This window comes from Liolophura sinensis, chromosome 9 (assembly GCF_032854445.1).
Source record: "Liolophura sinensis isolate JHLJ2023 chromosome 9, CUHK_Ljap_v2, whole genome shotgun sequence".
NCBI classification, from domain to species: domain Eukaryota; kingdom Metazoa; phylum Mollusca; class Polyplacophora; order Chitonida; family Chitonidae; genus Liolophura; species Liolophura sinensis.
This window is the reverse complement of record NC_088303.1, coordinates 16,854,443-16,877,220: the sequence shown is the minus strand read 5'-3', so window position 1 is coordinate 16,877,220 and position 22,778 is coordinate 16,854,443. Positions and strand designations below refer to the sequence as shown.

At 38.9% G+C, this 22,778-nt stretch overlaps 2 protein-coding genes across 3 annotated transcripts; one reads left to right on the top strand and one right to left on the bottom strand.

The window, feature by feature from the left end:
* Positions 1–538: 538 nt before the first annotated feature.
* LOC135475295 (large ribosomal subunit protein uL3m-like) lies at positions 539–10,366 on the bottom strand. The gene is made up of 9 exons (XM_064755136.1): positions 10,232–10,366; positions 8,393–8,599; positions 7,340–7,430; positions 6,897–7,025; positions 6,163–6,262; positions 4,640–4,700; positions 3,849–3,960; positions 2,743–2,820; positions 539–2,410 (listed from the first exon to the last, which is right to left on the bottom strand). The coding sequence occupies exons 1-9, from the start codon at positions 10,339–10,341 to the stop codon at positions 2,165–2,167; spliced, it is 1,134 nt and encodes a 377-aa protein (XP_064611206.1). The 5' UTR covers positions 10,342–10,366; the 3' UTR covers positions 539–2,164.
* A 201-nt stretch (positions 10,367–10,567) lies between these two features.
* On the top strand, positions 10,568–22,329 carry LOC135475543 (unconventional prefoldin RPB5 interactor-like). Of its 2 annotated transcripts, none has more exons than XM_064755467.1 (10): positions 10,568–10,744; positions 12,583–12,680; positions 12,932–13,010; positions 13,993–14,023; positions 15,019–15,110; positions 15,417–15,480; positions 15,951–16,110; positions 17,511–17,691; positions 18,922–19,134; positions 21,445–22,329. In XM_064755467.1, the coding sequence occupies exons 2-10, from the start codon at positions 12,601–12,603 to the stop codon at positions 21,604–21,606; spliced, it is 1,062 nt and encodes a 353-aa protein (XP_064611537.1). In that variant the 5' UTR covers positions 10,568–10,744; positions 12,583–12,600; the 3' UTR covers positions 21,607–22,329. The 2 variants fall into 2 exon arrangements, with proteins under 2 accessions (XP_064611537.1, XP_064611536.1); XM_064755466.1 differs by having other exon boundaries at positions 13,993–14,128.
* The last annotated feature ends 449 nt before the right edge of the window (positions 22,330–22,778 follow it).

The window sequence follows — 22,778 nt, the reverse complement described above, 5'->3', positions numbered from 1 at the left end:
GACCCATGTTTGATCCTACCTGACCCCATGTTTGATCCTACCTGACCCATGTTTGATCCTACCTGACCCATGTTTGATCCTACCTGACCCCATGTTTGATCCTACCTGACCCATGTTTGATCCTACCTGACCCCATGTTTGATCCTACCTGACCCATGTTTGATCCTACCTGACCCATGTTTGATCCTACCTGACCCCATGTTTGATCCTACCTGACCCATGTTTGATCCTACCTGACCCCATGTTTGATCCTACCTGACCCATGTTTGATCCAAATGCTCTAAGAATTAGGTTACCGAGGCGGTGAACTACATGCGCGTTGTCGACCATTTACTGCCAGCAAGGCCCCACAAACAGTGAAAGTGGGAAAATCTAAAAAGCCCTATCCAAGGTCGGGCTTGAACTAGCACCTCAAGTGTACTGGCAACGGAAAGGCAAATGTTTTTACTTCATTTCATTTCAAATGTCAAAAAATATATTCATGTGCCTAAAAACTGACACCAAATCATAAAGTTTTCTTATGTAATTTATTTACAAATTCTTGACAAAAGTTAACTTTATTTGGTAGATTCAAACTGCCACAGAAACATCCTCTGCTTTTATCCAAAGAGCAGCTCTATCAATAATACACACCACACTCAAATCTGCTTCCCAATATTGTGGAGCACACTGGTCCTACCATGATGATTGTTATTATGCTCCTGTTGACATCAAGCCTGTTTAATGTAATAGGGTTAAGGCTAATTGTAACATGCAAGTCTGCAGCATAACTATTTCTCTGCCTGAAACTGCAGTGCATCATGGGATATGAAGTGTGGTAGGGCTGAATGGAAAACCATTTATTCAGCCTATTATTCAGCCTATTATTCAGTCCTGACTCTCCAGTCATGTTTAGGGAGCAAATCGGCAACATTTTATTCATGCACTACAAGAGAGCTATGGGTTGTCCAGCTTGGACCTGAGGCACCATTGTGTGGCAAAAGGACTGCATACGAGTCACCTGACAGGATTAATTTCTTGATCAGTTATAAAAAATCACCAGCAGTGTTCCATATTTAGTGAAAGATGTAATACTCTAAAAGTTTCACATATAAAAGGAAACTGAAGCATCAATAAAGTATGTATTCTGAAATTTGCATAATAAGAATCAACAGAGTACATTTACATATAATTTGCTTTTCCAAGTTGAGAGAATACATTTATCGCACAAAAATGATACCAGATTCCTCTGGACGAGCCATAAACATCCTCATCCAAGATTTTGATTATCACGCAGAAACCGATTTAATGCTTAACCACAGCTTGCTCTTCACAAGAAGCATTCCCATAGAATAATTGACTCTAACCTCCCCTCATACTCCACAATGCATATAATCCATGTGTCTAGATAATGTCTTCAACAAGTCAATATGTCTACTGGAAACTCTTTTGTTCCTGAGTTTTGTGAGAAGGTGACAGTATTTGTGGCTATGTCCAGTCATTTCAGCTGATAACCTCAAGGGACAATTCCATCCCAGTCAGGTGGTGTACATGGCCATTCCATAAGGAAAAGAGCTTGGGAGTGCTGCACGAATTGGTTTAACCCTAACAGGACATTTAACTTGTGCACTGGTTTAACACTACCAGCAGGTAGGTGTGAATTCATCAAAAACTGGAGCACTGGTGTAATACAACCAGCAGGTAGGCATGAATTCATCAAAACCAAATCAGGCAACACCAATTTTGTTTTCTGTTTTACACTAAATAATCCAATAAAATGGAATAAAACCAGCACAAAAGAAAATCCACCCTTTTAGTTTATCTCACCTTGAAATTTTCAGGGCTTGCTGATCCAGTAAATATTCTTCTACAGGAAAAAAATACTGGAACAATCTACATTCCCCACAAATTAAATGATTTTTAAGTTTACATTTTTACACCTTCCTCTTGCGTTGGAAAAACATTTATTCTACCTGTAAAACAAAAATTTAAATTGGTGTGGCCTTACGTACTAGAGCAAGATTTACTCCTTATCAGGTAGACACATATTCAAGTGTCACATCTATCTTTTTGAAGTAGCGGAATTTGGTGCTGGATAACAGTACCCTATCAGGCAGCACCTTTTCAGCACAACACAACCTGATACAAGCATTGGTAAGTCCTCAAGATCGTACTTCAGGATGGACTATTTTTTATCCTCCTTGTAAGCAATAGAAGGTTCTGTAAATTGAAACAAGTCATCATGGAAGGCCTCTTCTGGCAGAGGTCCCTCAAGGTCTTCCGGGTAACATGTGGGCATGAGGGGTGGGCTATCTGAGTTTTTCCTGCGAGGTAACACTGTGTCCATGACACGAACATACGCATGGTTGGGGCCTGGCAAACACGGGCCAGTCACATACAGCACATTGTAGCGGTAGTTAATACGATGAATCTGAGAAATATAAAAGACAATTGTCAATTTTTGAAGTTCAAGTATTATTTTCTCACAGTAAGAAAGCAAGGTTCATACAGAGATATATGAAGGGATGATCATGGCTTTGTGCCAATTCAGCAATATTACAGCCATACTGTGGTGACAAAAAGAAATAAAGCAATCAGATGTGTAATCTGTTTAAACATCCAGTATGCCAATATTTCATAGATATTACATTTAAGCAAAATAATTAAGCAAGATGTACATTTTTATGGACAGGTGAATTTCGCTGAGACCGATTCGATGAATACCAATGATGACAAACAGATTATCACTGATGATATACTAACTGTCAGTCCCCTCAGCGCTCTCCAGTCTGCTCCCATGTGACCCGGCATTCTCTTCCCCTTCCAGATGCTGCCCTTTGTCTGTAACCCACACAAATTATCATTCTTCACATCAATGCATCACAAACTGATGGATCACTCTTAGAATGAATTCGATGAATTTAATGATTTCATTGGTGTGTCATGCCTTCCTGTAGATTTTTGACGTGAGCGTCGGTTTTATGTCGGGAGAAAACACCTAGAGAATACCACTGCCCCTTTCCAGGCTCCTAAATCCTAACAAACCAGCTGACAAAGATTAAACAGTGAAATTAATTTAAATTACTTAAAGGATTCTTTAATAACACTGTAATTATTTTTCAACAGCAGTTCTAACTTCCAGGTTTATAGGACTGTAAAAGTACAAACGCTGGATACAAAAATCGTCATTTTTATCACAACATTTCACAATTATTTCAACATTGAATTATAAACTGAAGATTGAAGGATTTGTAGATCCACACCAGCGGAGCACACATAAGTTTTCAACTGGTATATTAATACCCAATTCCTCCACCTTTTTGCATATATAAAAGAGCAACTTTCAGAGCAATTTACGCACATTTAAAATTTTATTTTGGAGACAAACTACATTGGTTGGATTGGCCAATTGCAGGGCTTCACACAAAGTGTAGTTTTAGCAGTTAACACAGAATAATGCCTTCAGAATAATGCTCGAATAAACAACTAATGTTGAAGAATTAGGGTAATACTATTCCAGAGGCTCTGTCGAACAGTTTCAAAGTGAAACATTCACAAAATCAAACACTGATTATTCATGTTCATCAGCTGTGTCAGACAGGGAGAGCATCCATACATCAATAATATCAACTGAGGTACTATGCTGATAATACTATTATACTGACACCGGGTTACCAGTCGTGTTTCCTCGCTCTAACCTCTCAGTGCTGAGCGCCAAGTGAGGCAGCAACAAGTATCATTTATAAAGTCTTCAGTACAATGCGACCTGGGTTGATCCCAGGTCTCCCGACACTGAGGCGGACGCTCTAACCATACTTCACCCTCTGTGGTGGACTTGTATACAGTTCTGATTGGTTACTTGCACTCACCCCTGTTCCAGCAGCACTGCCCATTTTTCGGTGAGACTTTGTGGTACCATGGGTCTTTGGCATACCCTTCATCCCCCACCGCTTGATAACACCCTGGAATCCATGGTCGATACTGCAACATGGACACAAAACCACGGCTCACAAGCCTATTTTTCACCTTTGTCCAGTTCCAGACAACATTCCTCAGTCACATAAAACAACGACTACAAAGACACTAACACATGTCCACACCAATACAAACAAAGGAACCAACTCTTCCACTAGCCTCTACTATCAACAGGTCTGTAAGCTTACTTACAGAGTTGCATCATCGTACCTCACAGATTTAGAACTAAAGTAAGACAGAGTAAATAGTGACATCATGAACTCTCTGAATATTTTTGTGAATGATTTATTTATTGATTTATTTATTTGATTGGTGTTTTGATTTGATGTGTCAAAGAAAATTTCACTTATGACTTGTATGCAGCCAGTATTATGGTGGGTGGGTGGGGGGTGGGGTGGGGTTGGGGGTGAAGCCAAGACCATCAGCTGCTTGTTTTTCTGCATGACCATAAAGATTCCTAATACAATGAAATGCATAGCTTCATTTGTGCCTTCATAAGTACCTTCATAAGTACCTTCATTTGTGCCTTCATAAGTGCCTTCATAAGTACCTTCATAAGTACCTTCATTTGTACCTTCATGAGTATCTTCATAAGTTAAACAGCTCAAACCTTAAAGGTGTACATTTCCACACATATCACAAAAGCATGTGGATCTGCATTACGATAACATTTTTTAAAACTTACGTTTTGGCTTGAACATCCACTACATCACCAACCCTATAATGTGTTGCATTTAGTGGAGTACCTGTAACGATCAAACAAAGAGGAGAGTGCCTTTGTGAAGTCTGTGGAGTAGAAATAACCCCTGGGCTGGGATGAATTACTAACTAGGTGTTGGAAAAAGGAAGTACGATAGGCTAACTTAATTCTGTCATTTTGTCAAGAGGAGAGGTCCAATATTAGGCTTTAAACAACCAAGGTAAACATTCATCACCTGATGGTGTAGTTAGTTTTGCAGAGTGAGAAAATACGGATCTGAATTCAAAGTATCCTACATAGACAACTGGCCAACTTATCTACAACTCTCTCACCTAAAATACTCCACAAAAGCACTTTGGGCACTAATTAGTGAATACTATTCACAGAAAAAATCATGCCTTAAATCCTTTTAAATAAAATGAAGCCATTTTAATGAAGCCTCTTATAGGACTAATTTATGATAATCAATTTAGCATATACATTTATTTTTGCGCATTAAGTGCTCAAAATGCACATGGTTTTTCATCAATCAGTAGACCGACTTACTACAACTAGAGACCCTGCTCTGACAAAATGTAGTCCATGCATAAATAAGCACAATTTCTTTAGCTCCAATATGATTACGGTCTTTAAATTTCCATTTCATTGGTTTCAATTGCAAACTATTTAAAATAAATGAATACAGTGAAAATTCATGGGCTTAGACTATTACAAGGCCGCCACTTCATCAAACGTGGTCAAATCCCCACACCATGGGAATCCTGACGCTCTGTCGTCAGGTGAGAGAGACGTGGGTAATCATGCTAGCAAAGTTTCATGGTTTAAAATCACATCTTGTTTGAAAGGAACGGCTATGGTACATAAAGATAACTCGACTAAAAGTTTGGCTCTACAACACTAATGTAAAGTCTGCATTTATTGAAAATATCATCTTCGTGCAGCAGTGTAGCCACTGATCATGTGTGGCTGAAGTTCCAGTGACCCCAAATGGAAATTTTCGAAACGAGCAGTGAACATTAATCATGATGCACTAGTAGAAATTAATGATGAACCTACACACGACTGTTGTTAGTGTGTAACCACCAAATACATTTCCTATTTTTACTGATTACATTAAGCAGATGGGAAGACAAAAATATGAAAGACGTCAAGTTCATAGAAGCCGTAAATTTCGAATCCAGGTGACAAATTTCATAGACCTAGAGTGAAACGAGATCACATCACCGACTGTATGGGATTGATCAACACGAAGGCCTTAAACGTGTTTTCCGTACCACTCGTTGTTGTTGAAGCTACGTCACACCGAATTCTATGTTAGTTCAGGGGTTTCCCTGGCAGAAGGCGTTTTGAATGTAAACATTGAAAGTAGTGCCTATTTTCAGAGCATGCATACGTGGAAGAATATAGGATGCCATTATGTGGGTAACAGCCATGGGTATATGATAAACACATATATAATAATCCCAGGTATGATCAAGAGCTTAAAGGGTTTATGGTGGCTTCCTTACCTGGCTGAATAGCAGCTTCAGGGGTGACAAGAAAACGCGTCAGACGACGCTTGGGAGGAACACATGCTTCTGAGAACAAATTGTTGTATTCCTTAGAAAACTGGGGAAAAATTTGAAACACAAAGTTAATAGAGTGCACAACCTTGTGTCTTATTAAATGTCAGTGTTAAGCTGAGGCCTAACACACAGAGAAAAAGATGTATCCCATTCTGATAATGCATTCAATACCTTTACTACTCCTATTATTTATTAATACTTTCAGATACGTATAATTCATCGCCTTAGGACAATGATTATTCCAAGATGATGAATAATTAACTCTAATAATTAATAATTAACTCAGAGTCAATGAATTCCTATTTGAAAGTCACCAATTTATTACCTCATGATTACTACTTACCCCCAGGATTATGAATTCAATTACCTTGGTATGACCAATTCATTATCTTAGGATCACTGCTTCAATAAATCTTCATCTATTAAATTTTTTTTTTCAATACACGTACAATGGCAAATGCTGAGAAAGCCTTTTTCTCTTTTTTTTGCTTTCCTCATCATCTTCATTTTACAAGCAGGTTTACTTTTTTTTAGCAACTGAATTGTCTAATCTTGGCGTCGTCTAAGGGTTTGTTTAAGGCCACAATTTCCAAGCCAAGTGTTACAATTTGAATTTATTCAGGTATTTCAGAACACTAGCGTTATGTGTTAGCATGCTGTTGGCCCTATGCACCCACCTCATGGGGATCACAGCTCAGTGCGCCCACAACAACTATGCCATACTTTGTACCCCAGTAAGGCTGCCAGCCAAAAGAGTTCCGAACAACTTCTGGAGGATTGTACCGAATAACATGGTTGTCCAAAACCTGTGAAGACAGCATGAGCAGTTATGTTTATATAGTTACTGATTTTACCCTTGTTTTTCCCTATTGTATTATAACACACCACCATTCTTCACCAAAAATTCTTGAGTATTGTGGAATTAAGCAACAACAATCCAATATATTATACATGTACACCAAATAAAGAAGACAGACACAATTCATATACAGACATTACTGGAACAGAATTTAACAAAATCAAGCATAATTCTGAGGGTTAAAGGCATTTTTTGTAATGATCGAGAGATTTAAGTATCAGCAGACAAAAAGCTAGCCTTCTGGGCTACAGTACATCTTACCTGAAGGAGTGTGGTGTAAAACTTGTGACCCTCTTTCGTCCACTGTGGCAGAACCCCAATTTTTAGCGCCAGCACACCTGTTCTCCTTGTGCTAAAAAAAAACAACTGATTAATGAAATATTCTATCTGTAGAAGAGCCCATAGATGTATATAAGCGAAGACAATATAACATCTCAAATATCCTCCTTGTCTGGCTGATGTTCAGCAGAGAAGAATATATGGATAGAAAAGTGCTTGGTTCTAACCAGTTTGCATCCACACACAAGCCTTTCATATAGGGGAAATATTCCTGCTGTTACAGTGTAAAACCTCAATCAAATCACTAAGGACATAAATACTAAGGACATAAATAAAAAGGATCTATTTTTACATTTCTGTAGATCTGATGGATTGGACAATCCTGTAAAATGCATTTTTTTCCCCCCCAAAAAACAAACGTAATGACATATCGTAAATAATCTTATTTGTTTATTTATCTATTTTTAGTCAACATCTTACCCGCTTACATGATGGTGGTCAGTTTTATGGGTGGAGGAAGCCAGTGGTCAGGGAAAACCACCACCTACTGGTTGGGAGTGTCTTTAATGAAATTAACATGGGAGAGATGGGGCAAATTAGCTCTAAAATTCAAGTGAGACACACTGATTTCAAGGTCTGGCTAAATTTATGCGACCTACCCTTGGTAAATTACTGATGAATTTTCCCATATTGTGGTGTACACATATTCACACCATATTGGTGATAGACAAGTGGTCTTCAAATACTAGCAATATTAGACTGCTGAAACGGCCGCATGAGCTTCATCGACTCCTTATTGTAACCAAGGCCCCACAAAAGGGACAGTGAGAGTGGGGGGAGAGTGGGGCAAATTCTCTGTCAATATTTTTAAAATTGAAGATTATTTTTTGAACTGCATCTTTCAGTATCGTTCTATCAAGTCAACTTTACAATGTTTACAATGACAATATGGTTATGCCCTGGAGAAAGAAGAGTTAAGAAAATTAGGATTTGAATACAGATCAATGGACACTTGATCAGGCTACTTATTCTTACCTCCTTGTCCATACACCTCGTTCCCATGGCCCATCTTTCAATGGACTCTTCTGTTGTGCATATCTAGCCTGCACTAGCTCAGAGATATATTCCTGGTTTTCAGCTGTAAGGTCTTCATCAGTCTCACTTGGTTGTTGTGGAACAAACCATGACGGGTGTCTAGTTGACCGCTTTCGACCTCTGGTTATCTGGTGGTTACCTAAAGCTCTGAAACCAGATATATATGTAGCTTAAGTAAATGTTACACAAGAGTGGGTATTTTTAATTTAGGAAAAGGAAATAACATAAATATACCACTAAAAAGGCAACCCTTTTGGACAGTCTTAAAAAATCATCTATTTCTTTTTTCTTATTTTCACTTAAACATGACGTACTGCCATAAGAAATCATATAAAACTTCAGGAATATGATAAGATCATTCAGCCTCCATGACAGTGCAAAGGAACAAATTGTACACTGAACAAACCATAAGTTTCATGGAGCAAAATATTTTAAATATATCAATGTGGTAAGTCTTGTATCATTGGTAAGTTCAGTAACCAAAATGGTATTTGTCACACAGAAAAATGACAGCTATAAAGATGTCTGCGCTCAGTTGCTGTGACTGTTACACCCTTCACTTTGTAACAATTTATGTCATTCAGAATGACATAATTGACTGCACCGGTCTTTAGCTTTAATCCAGTATTACATTTCAGAGAATCTTACTTTCTATTCTAAACATAAAATGATGGTTACTGGTTTGGTCTCCTGTTCCTTGGTATGGCCTAATAACCAGATGGAAAACCTGGATGGGTAGAAAACCCAGATAAATGCTGATTGCATAAAAACTATCCCATACATCGACCCAAACTCAACGGATTCTGAAAGAAGATTCATTTATTTTAGTACATTTATCTTGACCCAATGAGAGTTGGTTGAGGGCCACTCGAAGAGAAGGCTGCTATAGTGTGTGATCAAGGGAGATAGTCCATCATTGCTCAACCAGTTTAGCTCAATTTATGAGATAGTTTTTATACAATCGTCATTTATAGTTGACTTGGTACCCTCTCATCCGGGTTTTCTACCTATCCTGGTTTTTTATCCGGTCATTAGGTCATACCGTTCCTTTTACTGAGCATCTACATGCAGAATCACATCTTCAGATCATCCAAAAAGCGAATAGTTGACCTTAAAGGGATACAGAATCAACAGTGATTTGCTTTTGTGAGAGATAGGCAAATCTAGGCTATGACTAGCCTTAGCTGAATTTTATTTATTCAAGCATGACCATGGTTGCAGGGTTTAACCCAGGAAACCCTTTCGCCACTGTAAGTCAATCAGCATCAATTCTGTATCCCTTTGACACAACTGTAATTACATCTTTTCAAGTTCTGTATAGATGTTGGCATTTATATGACACTATGTTTTCGTCCGTACTTTCTCACTTGAATTAACTGCAAATATTGTTACAGGACTGTACAACATGGTACAGTTCTATTACTGCATGTCATCCGGATTTTCACAACATTTGCTGTAATTAAGTTCTAGTCGGAAAATTATTTATTTATTTATTTATTTGATTGGTGTTTTACGCCATACTCAAGAATATTTCACTTATACAACGGCGGCCAGCATTATGATGGGAGGAAACTGGGCAGAGGTTGGAAAATTAGGACTAGCTGCGAGTACATAACACAACCAACATGCCAGCCAAACGTAGATATACACAATTAGTTTTGTTGCGTGTCGCATTTTGCTACTGTCGAAAACTGGGCCCTTAGTAACTTCTGCCAGCCTTAGGGAAGAGACATCACTGTTAATTATCATCTGTATCAATTGTTCTGCACACGTATGTACCTTGGAAAATTGTTGGCCTTTCTGTTCAACAAGCCTTTATCCAAACCGCAATTAGCAGAACGCAGAAAGACTAATCCTTGTGACACCCATGCTTTGACGGGCGCTGACATTTTCGATCCGATCACATCCCTTATATCAAAGTCTCTCAGTTTGACATAAATTCTCAGTTTGCATTGCCTATCATGGTTTACGGGTGATCCACCGTTTAATCGATGAATAGAAATAATGATACAGTAAGAATTTCACTGGTTTTAAGTATAAAGGACCTGAAGGACCGGAAATATCTCTACTGTTTTTATTGCTTGAAGGGACAGGCAGATTTGTGCCATGTGAAAATCGTCTGCTTCATGGTTCTATCTGCACTTTCTCATAGACAGTTTTCTGTTTGTTTCGTCTGATTTGTGATACATTTGCACCGAATTGGTATTCAGCCTCATCCAGTTTTTCTTACGTATTCATCCTTTTTCTGAATAGGAAACTTGCAACAGACGCTCACACTAATTTTGAATACCAGTAAGGGTGATCTGATGTGCCATTTCATTTGTTTTCATTTCAGCGTGATTAATTGTGTCGATCAGACATTACTGTATGCTAATGAATTAGAAGTTGTATCATCAGTACACAATGTCTAGGCCTAATTGATTATGGTGTCTTTACTGAAGGTTTAGGGGTCCATGACTTGGCTAATAGTGGTTGGGAAAACAGAGGCAGGAATCATGAAACGAGACGCAGAGAGCCTTTTCAATGTGACTGTCACTTCTGGGAAAATTGCCATGAACAGGCTAACTGACTTGTTCGAATTGAATATTTAACTCCTTTATTTAACATATGTGTCTGAAACCAGTAAATTGTGTTTTCGAGCTTTCTCTTTGTATGGGATATATACCGATTGTTCATGCTGCATACATAGGCTACCTGTCCCAAGAGTGCATGGTATAGTAGATATAGTATTATATCTTGACTTTCTGATAAGCATTGATGGGGCTTTTTGGAGGATGGAAGGCCCTTCAGCAACCTGCGGATGGTTGTGAGTTTTCCTTGGGATCTGCTCACCTTTTTTGCACCATAATGCTGGCCGCCATCGATAAAATAATTGAAATATTCTTGAGTTCAAATAAATAGATAAATAAATAAATAAATGAGGGTTACTTACACTGGGTACTGAGGGTTTAAGGCTTTAACACCGTCGTAGCAGTGTTTGTTGTGTAACTGCTGAACCTAGTTTCGTATCTGGTCAAACACAACACAACAAACACCAAGATGAAGGTGTTGAAGTCTATTCTACTCCAAAAAATGAAGAAAATGAGGCCAAAACGGCACATTTCATGCAGATTTTCGATGCCGTTCTCTTTCACTCTCTGTGCAGAGGCATGCACTTCAGGCCATTCAACAGCAAGCTTAGGCCATTGCAGTTGGCCTACATGTAGATGCTTCACAGCTGCATATGTATGATGTCGTGTCTTGCTGCGTGACGTAGGAATGTAAACTGTACTGTACATGAATGAACATCATATCACGGAGCTCAGATCTGAATGTTATGAAACAAATGTTTCTTTTTCCATGTCACGACGTCTGAGTGTAAACTATCAAAAATGTAAAAACAGAAATGACATCTGTAAACTGTGCGAGGTAACACTTTTATCACTGAAGGAAATTCTGAAAGTTCGCCTCTATATAAATCATAAAAGCAAATCTAACAAGTAAACAGATTCATATTCTTTTGTTTGTAGACATCTCTGTTTAATATGTACATTTGCACATGGCCCGCAACTAACAGCCATGTTTTCATTTAGCACATAAGGATAACGCAGAAGCGTTGACTGGTGTAAGATTTATTTATTTCTTTGATTGGTGTTTTACGCCTAACTCAAGAATATTCACTTAAACAACGGCGGCCAGCATTATGGTAGGAGGAAACCAGGCAGAGCCTGGGGGAAACCCACGACCATCTGCAGGTTGCTAGCAGACCTTCCCGCTTATGGCTGGAGAGGAAGCCAGCATGAGCTGGACTTGAACTCACAGCAACCACATTAGTGAGAGGCTCCTGGGTCATTACGCTGTGCTAGCATGCTAACTAACTGAGCCACGATGTCCGTTTACTGTCATTCCCTGTGCCATCATACAATGCGTTACACATCTTAGGTGTACGTGCACTAACATATTAGATGTACACATGTACTAAACACTATAATAGGTTTGCCCCTGCAATCCCCCCCCACCCCCATCACTGTGCATGGTTTCTCTCACCCATAAATTTGATAAGCATTATATACAAGGTACATGTATATATATATATATATAGGCATCTGAAATAGGGTGTGTGTAATATAGAATTGTATCTTTCGTAAAAGGTGTGCCATGATTTGAGTATGGAGAGGAGACACCTTAGCCGCTTAAGAGAAGAGCAGGATAAAGCTATCCAGGCCACAGAGGAGCAGTTATCTACATGGTAAGCTGATTTAATGTTCTAGTTGATGCTGCCCTTATACACGCACATTAATTTTTTTTTTAATGAATTATGCATATGTACATGTGTATATAATATATTTTTATAGGATTTGACAGGGATTAAATGCGCCATTGGTTAAATATAAGTAAGACCCAAGTTTTCTTTCATTGTATATTTTGGTAAGTCATTCTCAGATATATACATGCATTAATTATCATTTGAATTTAACGAAAAGTTTTTTGTATTTTTAGGAAGAGGTTTAAGACTGATTACACCACTGTTCAGGAGAAGTTGAGGACTCTACCTGATAAAGTCTCCCACCCCTACAAGGTAAGTTTGTAAGTCTGCAATTCAGCCCAGTTGCCTCCAACTCAACATACAATCCTTGACATTGTTGATTCTGAAGCAGCAGATGTTACTTAAATATCAACCCCTGAGAAATCTGCTTTGGGTATAGTGGCTATGGCAGTATAAAGTATATTACATGCAAGTAAAATACTTTGACACATCGGATTCTTTAGTGATCTAGTGGGCATCAGTGAAGTTGTTTGACCTCTCAGTGTTTGAAATAGATCATTTCAGTGTCCATTCAGTGAACACATTCGTAAGTCTTTATGGATGTGCATTTGAATGAAGACACCTATCAGCCTGTGTGCATCAAGAGGCAGAAATCTAATGTGAATTCACTTGTCACAATAGGCAGAAAAGGCCACCCTAAAATCTAGTGTTTCAAATGGGTTTTACTGGGCTGAAAAAATTATAATATAAATTTAATCAAACCAGTTTCCTGGGCAGTGTTTAACATTATTTTATCCAATAATACACATATGTGTACTTCAAGTTAGTTTTTCCTTTATCTTTATAAGAATACAGAATCGAGGCTGAATAGTTGACAGCAGAGATAGGGTTTCCGGGGCTAAATCCAGCAACCATGATCATGCTTCAATAAATGTACCATACCTAAAATTCAGACTACGCAAGGCATAGCCTGGACTTGCCTATTTCTCACACCAGCCATTCAGAATTGATCCTGTATCCCTTTACAGTAGAACATTGTGAAATGTTGACGTGTAAAAGGACAGTGTGACTAAGTGAGAGGAAATAGGGACTACTTGTTATCACTAAAACATGCTTCTTTACGAAATAGATAAGTATAAGTTTTGTTAAGTAGCAGTCCTCCACTTTCTTTCTCACTATGATATGGCTTTGATATTGTGGTGTAAAGCCATTATTTGTATGACTTCCCTTAGATGAAAAGTGAGGGAGGATCAGGTGTATGTGAGATGAGTTATCTCCCTTTAAATATTTTCAGGTACCCATTGGAAGCAAAGCTTTCATGCCTGGTAAACTGGTACACACAAATGAAGTGTTGGTTCTTCTAGGAGATAACTGGTTTGCTGAGCGGTCAGCAAAGCAGGCTTGTGAGATCATTGACAGGAGGCTTGTGGGTCAGTAGTATTGTCTGGATCTCTCAATTCAACATCATTTACGTTAGATTATCTTAATTCTTCTAATTTTGGGACAGTTATTAATAGTGCTGAAAACAAAATGTTTTATTTCTTTACAAGCTTTTTTGAAAATCAAAGATATGAATATTTTGTTCATGAGATGATATAACCGTGTAAGAAAGAAGAAACTAAATACTCCTGCTACAATTACATGTATACTGACTAAAAAGAAGAGGCCAGGTGTCCCAAAAATTCGAAGAAATATAGTATACATAACATTGTATTGCTCAGATGACCTTATCTGATTTGTGCAGAAGAAGGAACATAGCAAAACCAGAGGGAATCTCCATGTAAATATATAACTACATATTAGACTCTTTACCTTGTGAGTTATGCATTAAACTTGTTATTGCTATGTACTGACATGAATAACTGAACAGACAGAAAACAGACATGGATACATGTTCTCTGATAACTGCCATAACAGTTGTTCAAACGTAGCTATCAGAAATTTTCCAGTATTATGGTGTGGCATTGTCAGTCCTTAAACTTTTTTTTCACTTTACTGTTTCACCTAAGGTTAAATGATTTGTTTACCTTTTGTCTCTACCACCAGTTGAAACCTAATAAAAATGAGTCACATCCTTCATGAACTTTCATTATGTTGTACTTCGTCTTGTGATGTATTGGTTTTACATATCAGTGCTGTGTTAGAAGAACAGCTTCACCCCAAAGTTTTAAGAAGGATGTTCTTACATGTTTATGATGCTTGCATAATACCATGTATAAAAATGTTAACTATTGCTTCTGAAGTGTTGTCAGCAGATGTGATGAAAGTTTGATGCTAATTTTTGCTTGTTAACATGCCATTGTTTACCTTTTGTTTGCAGGTATCAACAAGCAGATAGCAGATTTAGAGAAGCAGAGAGAGCTACTGAAGCCACGAGTGGACATCACATCTCAGCTTCAGGACATATCAGAGGTACACAAAAGAAGACTATAAATGAAATGAACCTTCTGCCGTGAAAGGCAGTCATTGTTAAAGCCTCGTTTGACTACAGGGTCAAAGACTACATGTAGAATGAGTGTTTTATGGCTTGAATTTGAGTCTTCAGTAGCCAGAATATTAACCAGTATTATTACAGAGAAACAGATTTTTATTATACATATACACCTGTAGCCGTCTTCCACATAAAAGAGATGTTTTTAGCTAGAAATGTGAAATTTTTTTTACATGTATTAGCTTTGTTCCAGTAAAATTCATACACTTTGCACGTTCTGTTACCAGGCTAAAGATGGTATGGTGGAGATACAAGAGGAGTACGATGCTGAGAAGGAACAAAAGTGGAAAGGTGCTTAAATAAAGGCGTTAACTTGTGAAGTAACTACATGTAGATATGGTTAAAAAAGTAACTTGATACTTGTTTACTTGAAGCTTTTGATGGAAGAATTGTGTCCATAATTATGAAAACTGGCGTTAAGTGTATTTAATACTATCCCCCAGGTAACAATACAGAAGGAAAGTGGATTGAAACATCAGTTCATTGGGAAAAAAATACATTGGAAAAGACAGACTATGACCCGCCTCAGAATACTGTAGACTGTTAAAGCAGCTCACAGTGCCTCCATGGTGAAATTCAGCTATTCAAGTTGAAAGCTGTTAATTTTGATGAGTGGGTTAGTAGTGGTATAGTAAATCTCTTGTTCAAGCTTTTTGAAAAGTTGATTTCATCATCTGAAATTATCTTCATGTGAAAATGCTAATCTTTTAATGATGAATTAAGGTATGTATTCACAAGCTGCTTATATCCTTGACATGTAGAACAACACAGAAGAAATCTTCAGAGGCAGAGAAAAAAAGACAAGGAGGAAAGGGAAAAGTTAGCCGGAAGTCAGCACAAAAAGCCATTGTCTGATGATGAGCTGTGGGCCAGATTAGACCAGTTAGAGAGAATTGAAACAGAGATGAAGGAGTTGTCACGGTAACAGGATGCTTATAAGAATATGATATGGGTTGTGATATGGTCACTGAGTATCTTTATATTTTAAAGTTTCAGTTTTAACCATAGAGTGGTGCATGATGGTGTATTCGTGGAGGTAGAATAGAAGAAGGCACAACTGGGCCTGGTCATAGTTAACTGACCCGCCGACTACATGCTGGGTCTATTGAGTTATGAAAAGGCTTCATGCAGTCTTGTCCCACTTTGATGTACACTGTATGTTACCGGCGATCAGCGAGACTCGCCCGGAAAAGAAGCCTTCTCCAAAGGACACATAAATTGCTGCTGTGTATCATTTTTCCCTGTACGTACACGGTAACAAGCTGTTCACCAAGAACGGTTCTAAATTGCTTATAAAATGACCCATGTGCACATGTTTGATTGACAGCTGTACAAGTCCTGGTTAAGTTGTTTCAGTGATCTGAAAAAGATGGTGCTGTAAAACAATTTTTCGTAATTTGAAATTCTTTCCGATCAATTGAGAAATCTAAAATTTTGTGTGAATGCAGATAACATATCAAGCTATTAACTGCTGAAGTGAGTTGTAGGTTAGAAGCATATTTTCAGAGAAATTCAGTGATAAAAATTCCAAAAAGGCCCATTTGATTAACATTAGAAAAACTGAGAAAATCAGAATATTGCCGACCTGCCCCAATGGCAGTTGGTAGAGCGTCCCCTTCGGGAGCGGTAGATCCAGGGTCAATCCTGGGTCAAGTCACACCTAAGACCTTAAAAGAGGCAGTTGTAGCTTCCTCTCTTGGTGTTCAGCATGAAGGCGATAGTGCAATGATTGGTTGACCCGTATCAGTATAATGGCTCGGGCAGGGCGACTTACTTGCCTTTGGTAAGGCATCTCAGTGAAGCAGCACCAGATAAATTAGCGGTGGAAATCCGTCCTGCAAAAAGGAGGCACATTACATGCACTGTAAGGATTCCTTTGTCGTCATATGACTGAAAAATTGTTAAGTACGATGTTAAACCCCAAGCAATCACTCAGAATATTGCCTGTCTTTAACAGAGTACTGATATACTTTCTGATGAATGTTGATAAAAAAAAGATTGGGGAATTACTAAGAGGACTTCAATTTTCTCCATCCAAAACTAACCATCATCAAATCAGGTGAAATATTCTTGAGTATGGTGTTAAACAAAAACACACAAAAATGTTAAAGAAAACCTAGTAAGGGTATGTACAACACAGCTACTACATGAACTGACTGTGTGTGGTATGGTAGGATGTGTATTATATTTGAGTGGTAGCTACTTTTCTCGTAGGTGATAATTGAGGGTAATTCTAGATGGACTTTGTATTGCCCATGACTTTTAATTTATTTTTATAATCAGAACGTTATAAATCTTTTTTGTCACTTGTTCTTATACAGGATTCCCATGACAGACAACAGGATAGATAAAAAGCCATCTCCTATCAGAGAAAGAATTGTACGATGGGCAGATGAAAGAGATGGAGGCAGCGAGCAGATCAGCAGTTCTGGTGAGGAGGAGGTGGAGGATGAACTGGGAGGGGTGGAGAGGCCAAAGGTCATCAGGTTTACGCATACACAGGTTAGTAGTTACTTCAGGTACTGCCGGCAACCTGTTGATGGTCATGGGTTTCCGCTGGATTCTGCCTGGTTTCCTGCCACAATTATGCTGGCTGCTGTCATTTAAGTGAAATATTCTTGAGTACGGTGAAAGACACCAATCAGATAAATAAATAAAGAAATTACTTCAGGTACACCACTCTCCAACCTGTTCCCATTTTAATGGTTATGTTAATTTTAATAATTTATGTTTTGGCTACATGAAGACTTCGCAGAAAATATAATACAATGTATTTTCAGTGTTAGAGGAGAAATTACCTCAGTCTTGAATCTTCAGTGTACAAAACATAGAAGTGTACGGTTTTGATTTGTGCATGCCTAGTTGAACAGATATTTTAGGTCAAAGACACTTGTCAGACCTACACATAGGATGTGACTTCATGTATCTAAGTGGTACAGGTATTTTAGGTCAAAGACACCTGTCAGACCTACACATAGGATGTGACTTCATGTATCTAAGTTGTATAGGGTACAGAATAATGACATAGGACCTTCTGCCCAATGTGGTCGGTTTAAGTTCGAGAACAGTTCATGCTGGCTTCCTGTCCTCTGGTACAGTGAAAGGTCTGTCAGCAGGCTGCTAATGGTCATGGGTTTCCTCAGGCCTGACCATTTTCCACTCACCATGATGCCATCATATGAGCGAAATATTCTTGATCATGCTGTCTTGAGCACAATCAAATAATCAAACCGTTTCTCTGTTCATCAGACTTCAGAACATGCCCTTAATTTATGCAAGTATGAAGGTGTTTCATACATAAAAGTTTTGTCAATTTTGAGAACTGCCATACTTCGCTGCATTTCTACTTGCTGCAGGCTCTCTGCATTTCTACCTCCAAGGGTATGAATGAACAAGGTAATCACTTGTAAGCTGAAAGAAAAAGTGATAACTCCAGGTCTGCATATCATAAGATATTAGAAATGCTAGCCATGTATTCGTAAATAAGATCAGGACTTACTTACTTGTCATTTTTGAGGTAGTCCTTACGCCATTTTCTGCTGGTTTTGATCCTACCAGGTGGAGTAATACTTGTGTAGCTGTGAGAAAGGTGAACATTCAGCCTTGTAAGTCAGCACTTGCTTCAGACAAGTTACAAATGCATACATGAACTTAAACTCAAGCAGGTAAATCCTTGAACCATTCCCACCCCAAATGATAATCCATTATTTGTTGATGTGTTTCATGTGACAGGGAGCGGATCAGCTGTGCAGAACAGGAGGAGATAACTCCAGTAACCCTGTGGTGTCAGACCCTCCCCAGATTACCAGCCCAGCTGACATATACAAGCTCTTCCAGCCCACACATCCAAAGTCCATTCTTAAGTCAAAGGGTGGGGCAGGGATGGAAAGTACCACTGAACAAAGTGGTGTGGAGAAAAACACATTTTTAGCACATCCTACTGAAGTGAGTTCTTAATTTATGTTGCAATAAATTAAGTATTTTTTGTTTAATGTGTTCAGCTGATGCCAAAAAACACATAGCAAAATGAAAAAGGAAACATCACTCATTGTGAAGCTGTGTTTTTATAGTGAACATTTACCGGCCTGGACACAACCCCAAGGACAGATAGACATAGTCTTCATACTTTAATACATTTACAAGCTCATGTCTATTGCTTTGGTGGCCTAACGGTTAGAATGTCCACCTCAAAGTCAGTAAACAGTGTAAAAATGGTACTTATTGCTGCTTGATGCTGAGCACTGAGAGTTTGAAACAGGGAAGCAGGATTGAATGGCCCGTTGTCAGTATAATCTAACTTTGTGGGGCGTCATGTCTGGTGTCTGCAGCATGATATTTCAGTGGCGGCAGCACTCTTACAGCATATACTCACCATGCCACAAGGATACACAGTATATATACACACATCCAATGACTCTTCGTCATCATATGACCGAAAAATTTAAGTATGATAAAAAAAACTCCATGAATATGTACATACAAGCTCAGGAGATAATTTTTTTTTAAAACAGCCAAAAAAGAATGACATGTCAGTTAAGTTAGGATTGCCTAATGACGTTTTAATTAAACTCCGTCAAAAAAGAAACGCAACCCCCATGTTTTAGAGATTTTAATATTTAGTTTTAGGACGGCACAACTTTTTTCTTATTGAAGACAGAAGTCAGAAATTTGGCAGAATAATAATCAAGATGGTCATGTTTAAAACTGTCTTTTCAAAAGTCATCTCACAGACACCAGTTGCTCACCAGGGGGCGTCTTCCTCAGTATCTCGTATGACCACCACGAGCTGCAATCACTGCACGGCCTCTCCTTGGACAAGAACGGATAAGACGCCGGATTCTCTCCTGGGGAATGGCCCTCCACTCCTCCTGTAACGCAACGGCGAGCTGTTGAAGCGTCTGTGGCAGTGGCTGACGTTGACGCACATGTCGATCCAGAGTATCCCACAGGTGTTCAGTAGGGTTGAGGTCTGGTGATTTAGAGGGCCACGGCAAGACATTGACGTTGGAATCCTGCAGAAAGTTCATTGTTGCACGTGCAGTGACGCCTGGCGTTGTCCTGTTGAAAAAGCTGTGTCTGTGGGTCAATAATCGGGAGAAGGTGAGGCTGTAACACGTGGTTGATATAACATTGGGCTGTCAGGTTCCCTGGAACGATCACCAAGTCTGATTTCTGGTTGTACGAGATGGCTCCCCAAACCATAACACTGCCTCCGCCAAATCTGTCCACCTGCCGGACACAGATGGGCGCAAAGCGTTCATGACGTCTCCTATACACACGCTGTCTTCCGTCGTGACGTGTCAAAAGAAAACGGGATTCATCAGAAAACCAGATGCGCCTCCAGTTTTGTAAAGTCCATATCCTTACGTTGTTGCACCACCTGAGTCGTAGGCGTCGATGTAAGGGGCGTAGTACAGGTCCAACAACTGGTCTACAGGCACGTAAACCCGCTTCTTTCAGACGGTTCCTAATCGTTTGAGCCGACACTCTCCTCAAACCTGGTATTTGTGTGGCAGTCACGGTTGGTAGGGCATGCCGATTACGCAGGTGAAGGACCCGGATGTACCGATCTTGAAGTGGGGTCGTGATTCTTGGCCTTCCACTTCTCGGGCGATCGTTGGTCGAATTAAAGTTGTTGTAACGGCTCCAAAGTCGGGATATCGTTGTTTTGTGAACATTTAGGTGTCGTGCAATAGTACTAAAACTTTCTCCGGCTTGAAGACGACCAATGGCGATATTTCGGTCGGCAGCACTCAGTCGCGGCATTTTACCGACTGCCTTTCGTCGACGAATGAATGAATAAAATACGAAAACACATGGGCTTTTATACACCCCCACACTATAACTGCCATTGACATGATTTGCATGTGAATGGTTCTGTGTGCGACGTCAACAGGGTCAGTTCATGCGTTGTGACGTCATAAGCAATAAAATACACTTAGGAGAGAAAAGGCAGTTGTTTGGACGGTAATCTTCATTAAAAACGTGTGTAATATCATTACATTTGGCTAAAATTTAGTTTGGAAGCAATAACTTTATTCGAACGAATTTTTGATATCCGAGGACAGGGGTTGCGTTTTTTTTTGACAGAGTTTATATTAAATATTCTTATCTTCTAAATTAGGATTGATATGTAATCTAAGAAATGGATTCTACCTTGTGAATGTCAGGCAAAAGTAATTGATTATTCTAAACTGAAACTTGTTATTATTCAAATGTTTTATATTCAGCCTAACTGGTATTCTGTTGTTCCAGGCATTTTCTGGCACCATTGTAGAGCGAGATTTGGGTAAAATTGTTCCCATGGTAACAGAACCTTCGGTCTCAGACACAACTCCTGCGCCTGTTGGTAATCCTCCAAAACGCGTCTCTAAATTCAAAGCAGGTCGACAGAAACAACAGAATTCCAACAGGTAGCCCAGACACATTTTCCGGGTCTCTATATATGGGCATCATGTTACCTTTACTCTGTGTAGGCGGAGCTTATTTGGACAGGATGTAACCATCTTACACCAGGAGATGATACAGTGTACCCCTATGCTTCCATATTGGGAAGGTGGAAATCTACGATTTTTAAAACTCAGAGTAACATTTCTTTCTTCCCAGTGGGGTCATTTATACAGTTGCATGCTGGTAAAGGATGTGACTTCCTGTTGTGAACACTGTCTCCAGAAAATTTGATGATTGTCAGAATGAAGATTTAGCAATACTTGCAGATTTTTCAATCCACACACTGCTATGTGATACTGTACCTGAATGAGAACAGTCAAGTTTGTTTTGGAACTGCCCTACTGATCAATTGTACTGTGATAAAACAGATTTTTTCATTTATCACATAAATTTGCCGTGTTGTTTTGTTGTGGACGTCTCTTTGGGTGGTAACTTCCACATTACTGAATCATTGTATTTACTGACCTGGGACTTTGACATTTTAGCTGAGCTGAATGTTCCAAAGTTTTGCACCACAAAGCTTCGCACCACAAAAATTACTGTAATTTTATCTGACTGTTTTTTATCAATGACAAGAACGTAATGCTAATGCCAGCTCAGACAACATGCAGATTTTGTCAACCCATGCTGTGTTTTGCTGTGCTGGATCTTGTTGCTCTTCACAAAATTTAAGCTTCCTCTCCGGCCGTACGTGGGAAGGTCTGCCAGCAACCTGTGGATGGTCGTGGGTTTCCCTCGGGCTGTGCCCGGTTTCCACCCACCATAATGCTGGCCGCCGTCGTATAAGTGAAATATTCTTGAGTACGGCGTAAAACACCAATCAAATAAATAAATAAATAAATAAACAAAATTTAAGGCATAGGACATGCATTCTTCTGTTTATTACTAGAACAATAATTAAAGAAGCTAAAAAGGAGATTTTTAGCAAAATGTTGAGCAGCATAAGTCTAATCGAATTTTGGCTGTTATTTTAGAATAGCCCAAATGATTACAAAATGTCAAACTCATCTGTGAATGTGTTACCCTTCAAAATCGATAATTAAGTTCTATAATTTATGTAACGTGTTCCAGTTGTAACTTTTCAATTTTTAGATTCATTTGAACACTATAAATGGTACAGGTATGAGCCTGATGATGTT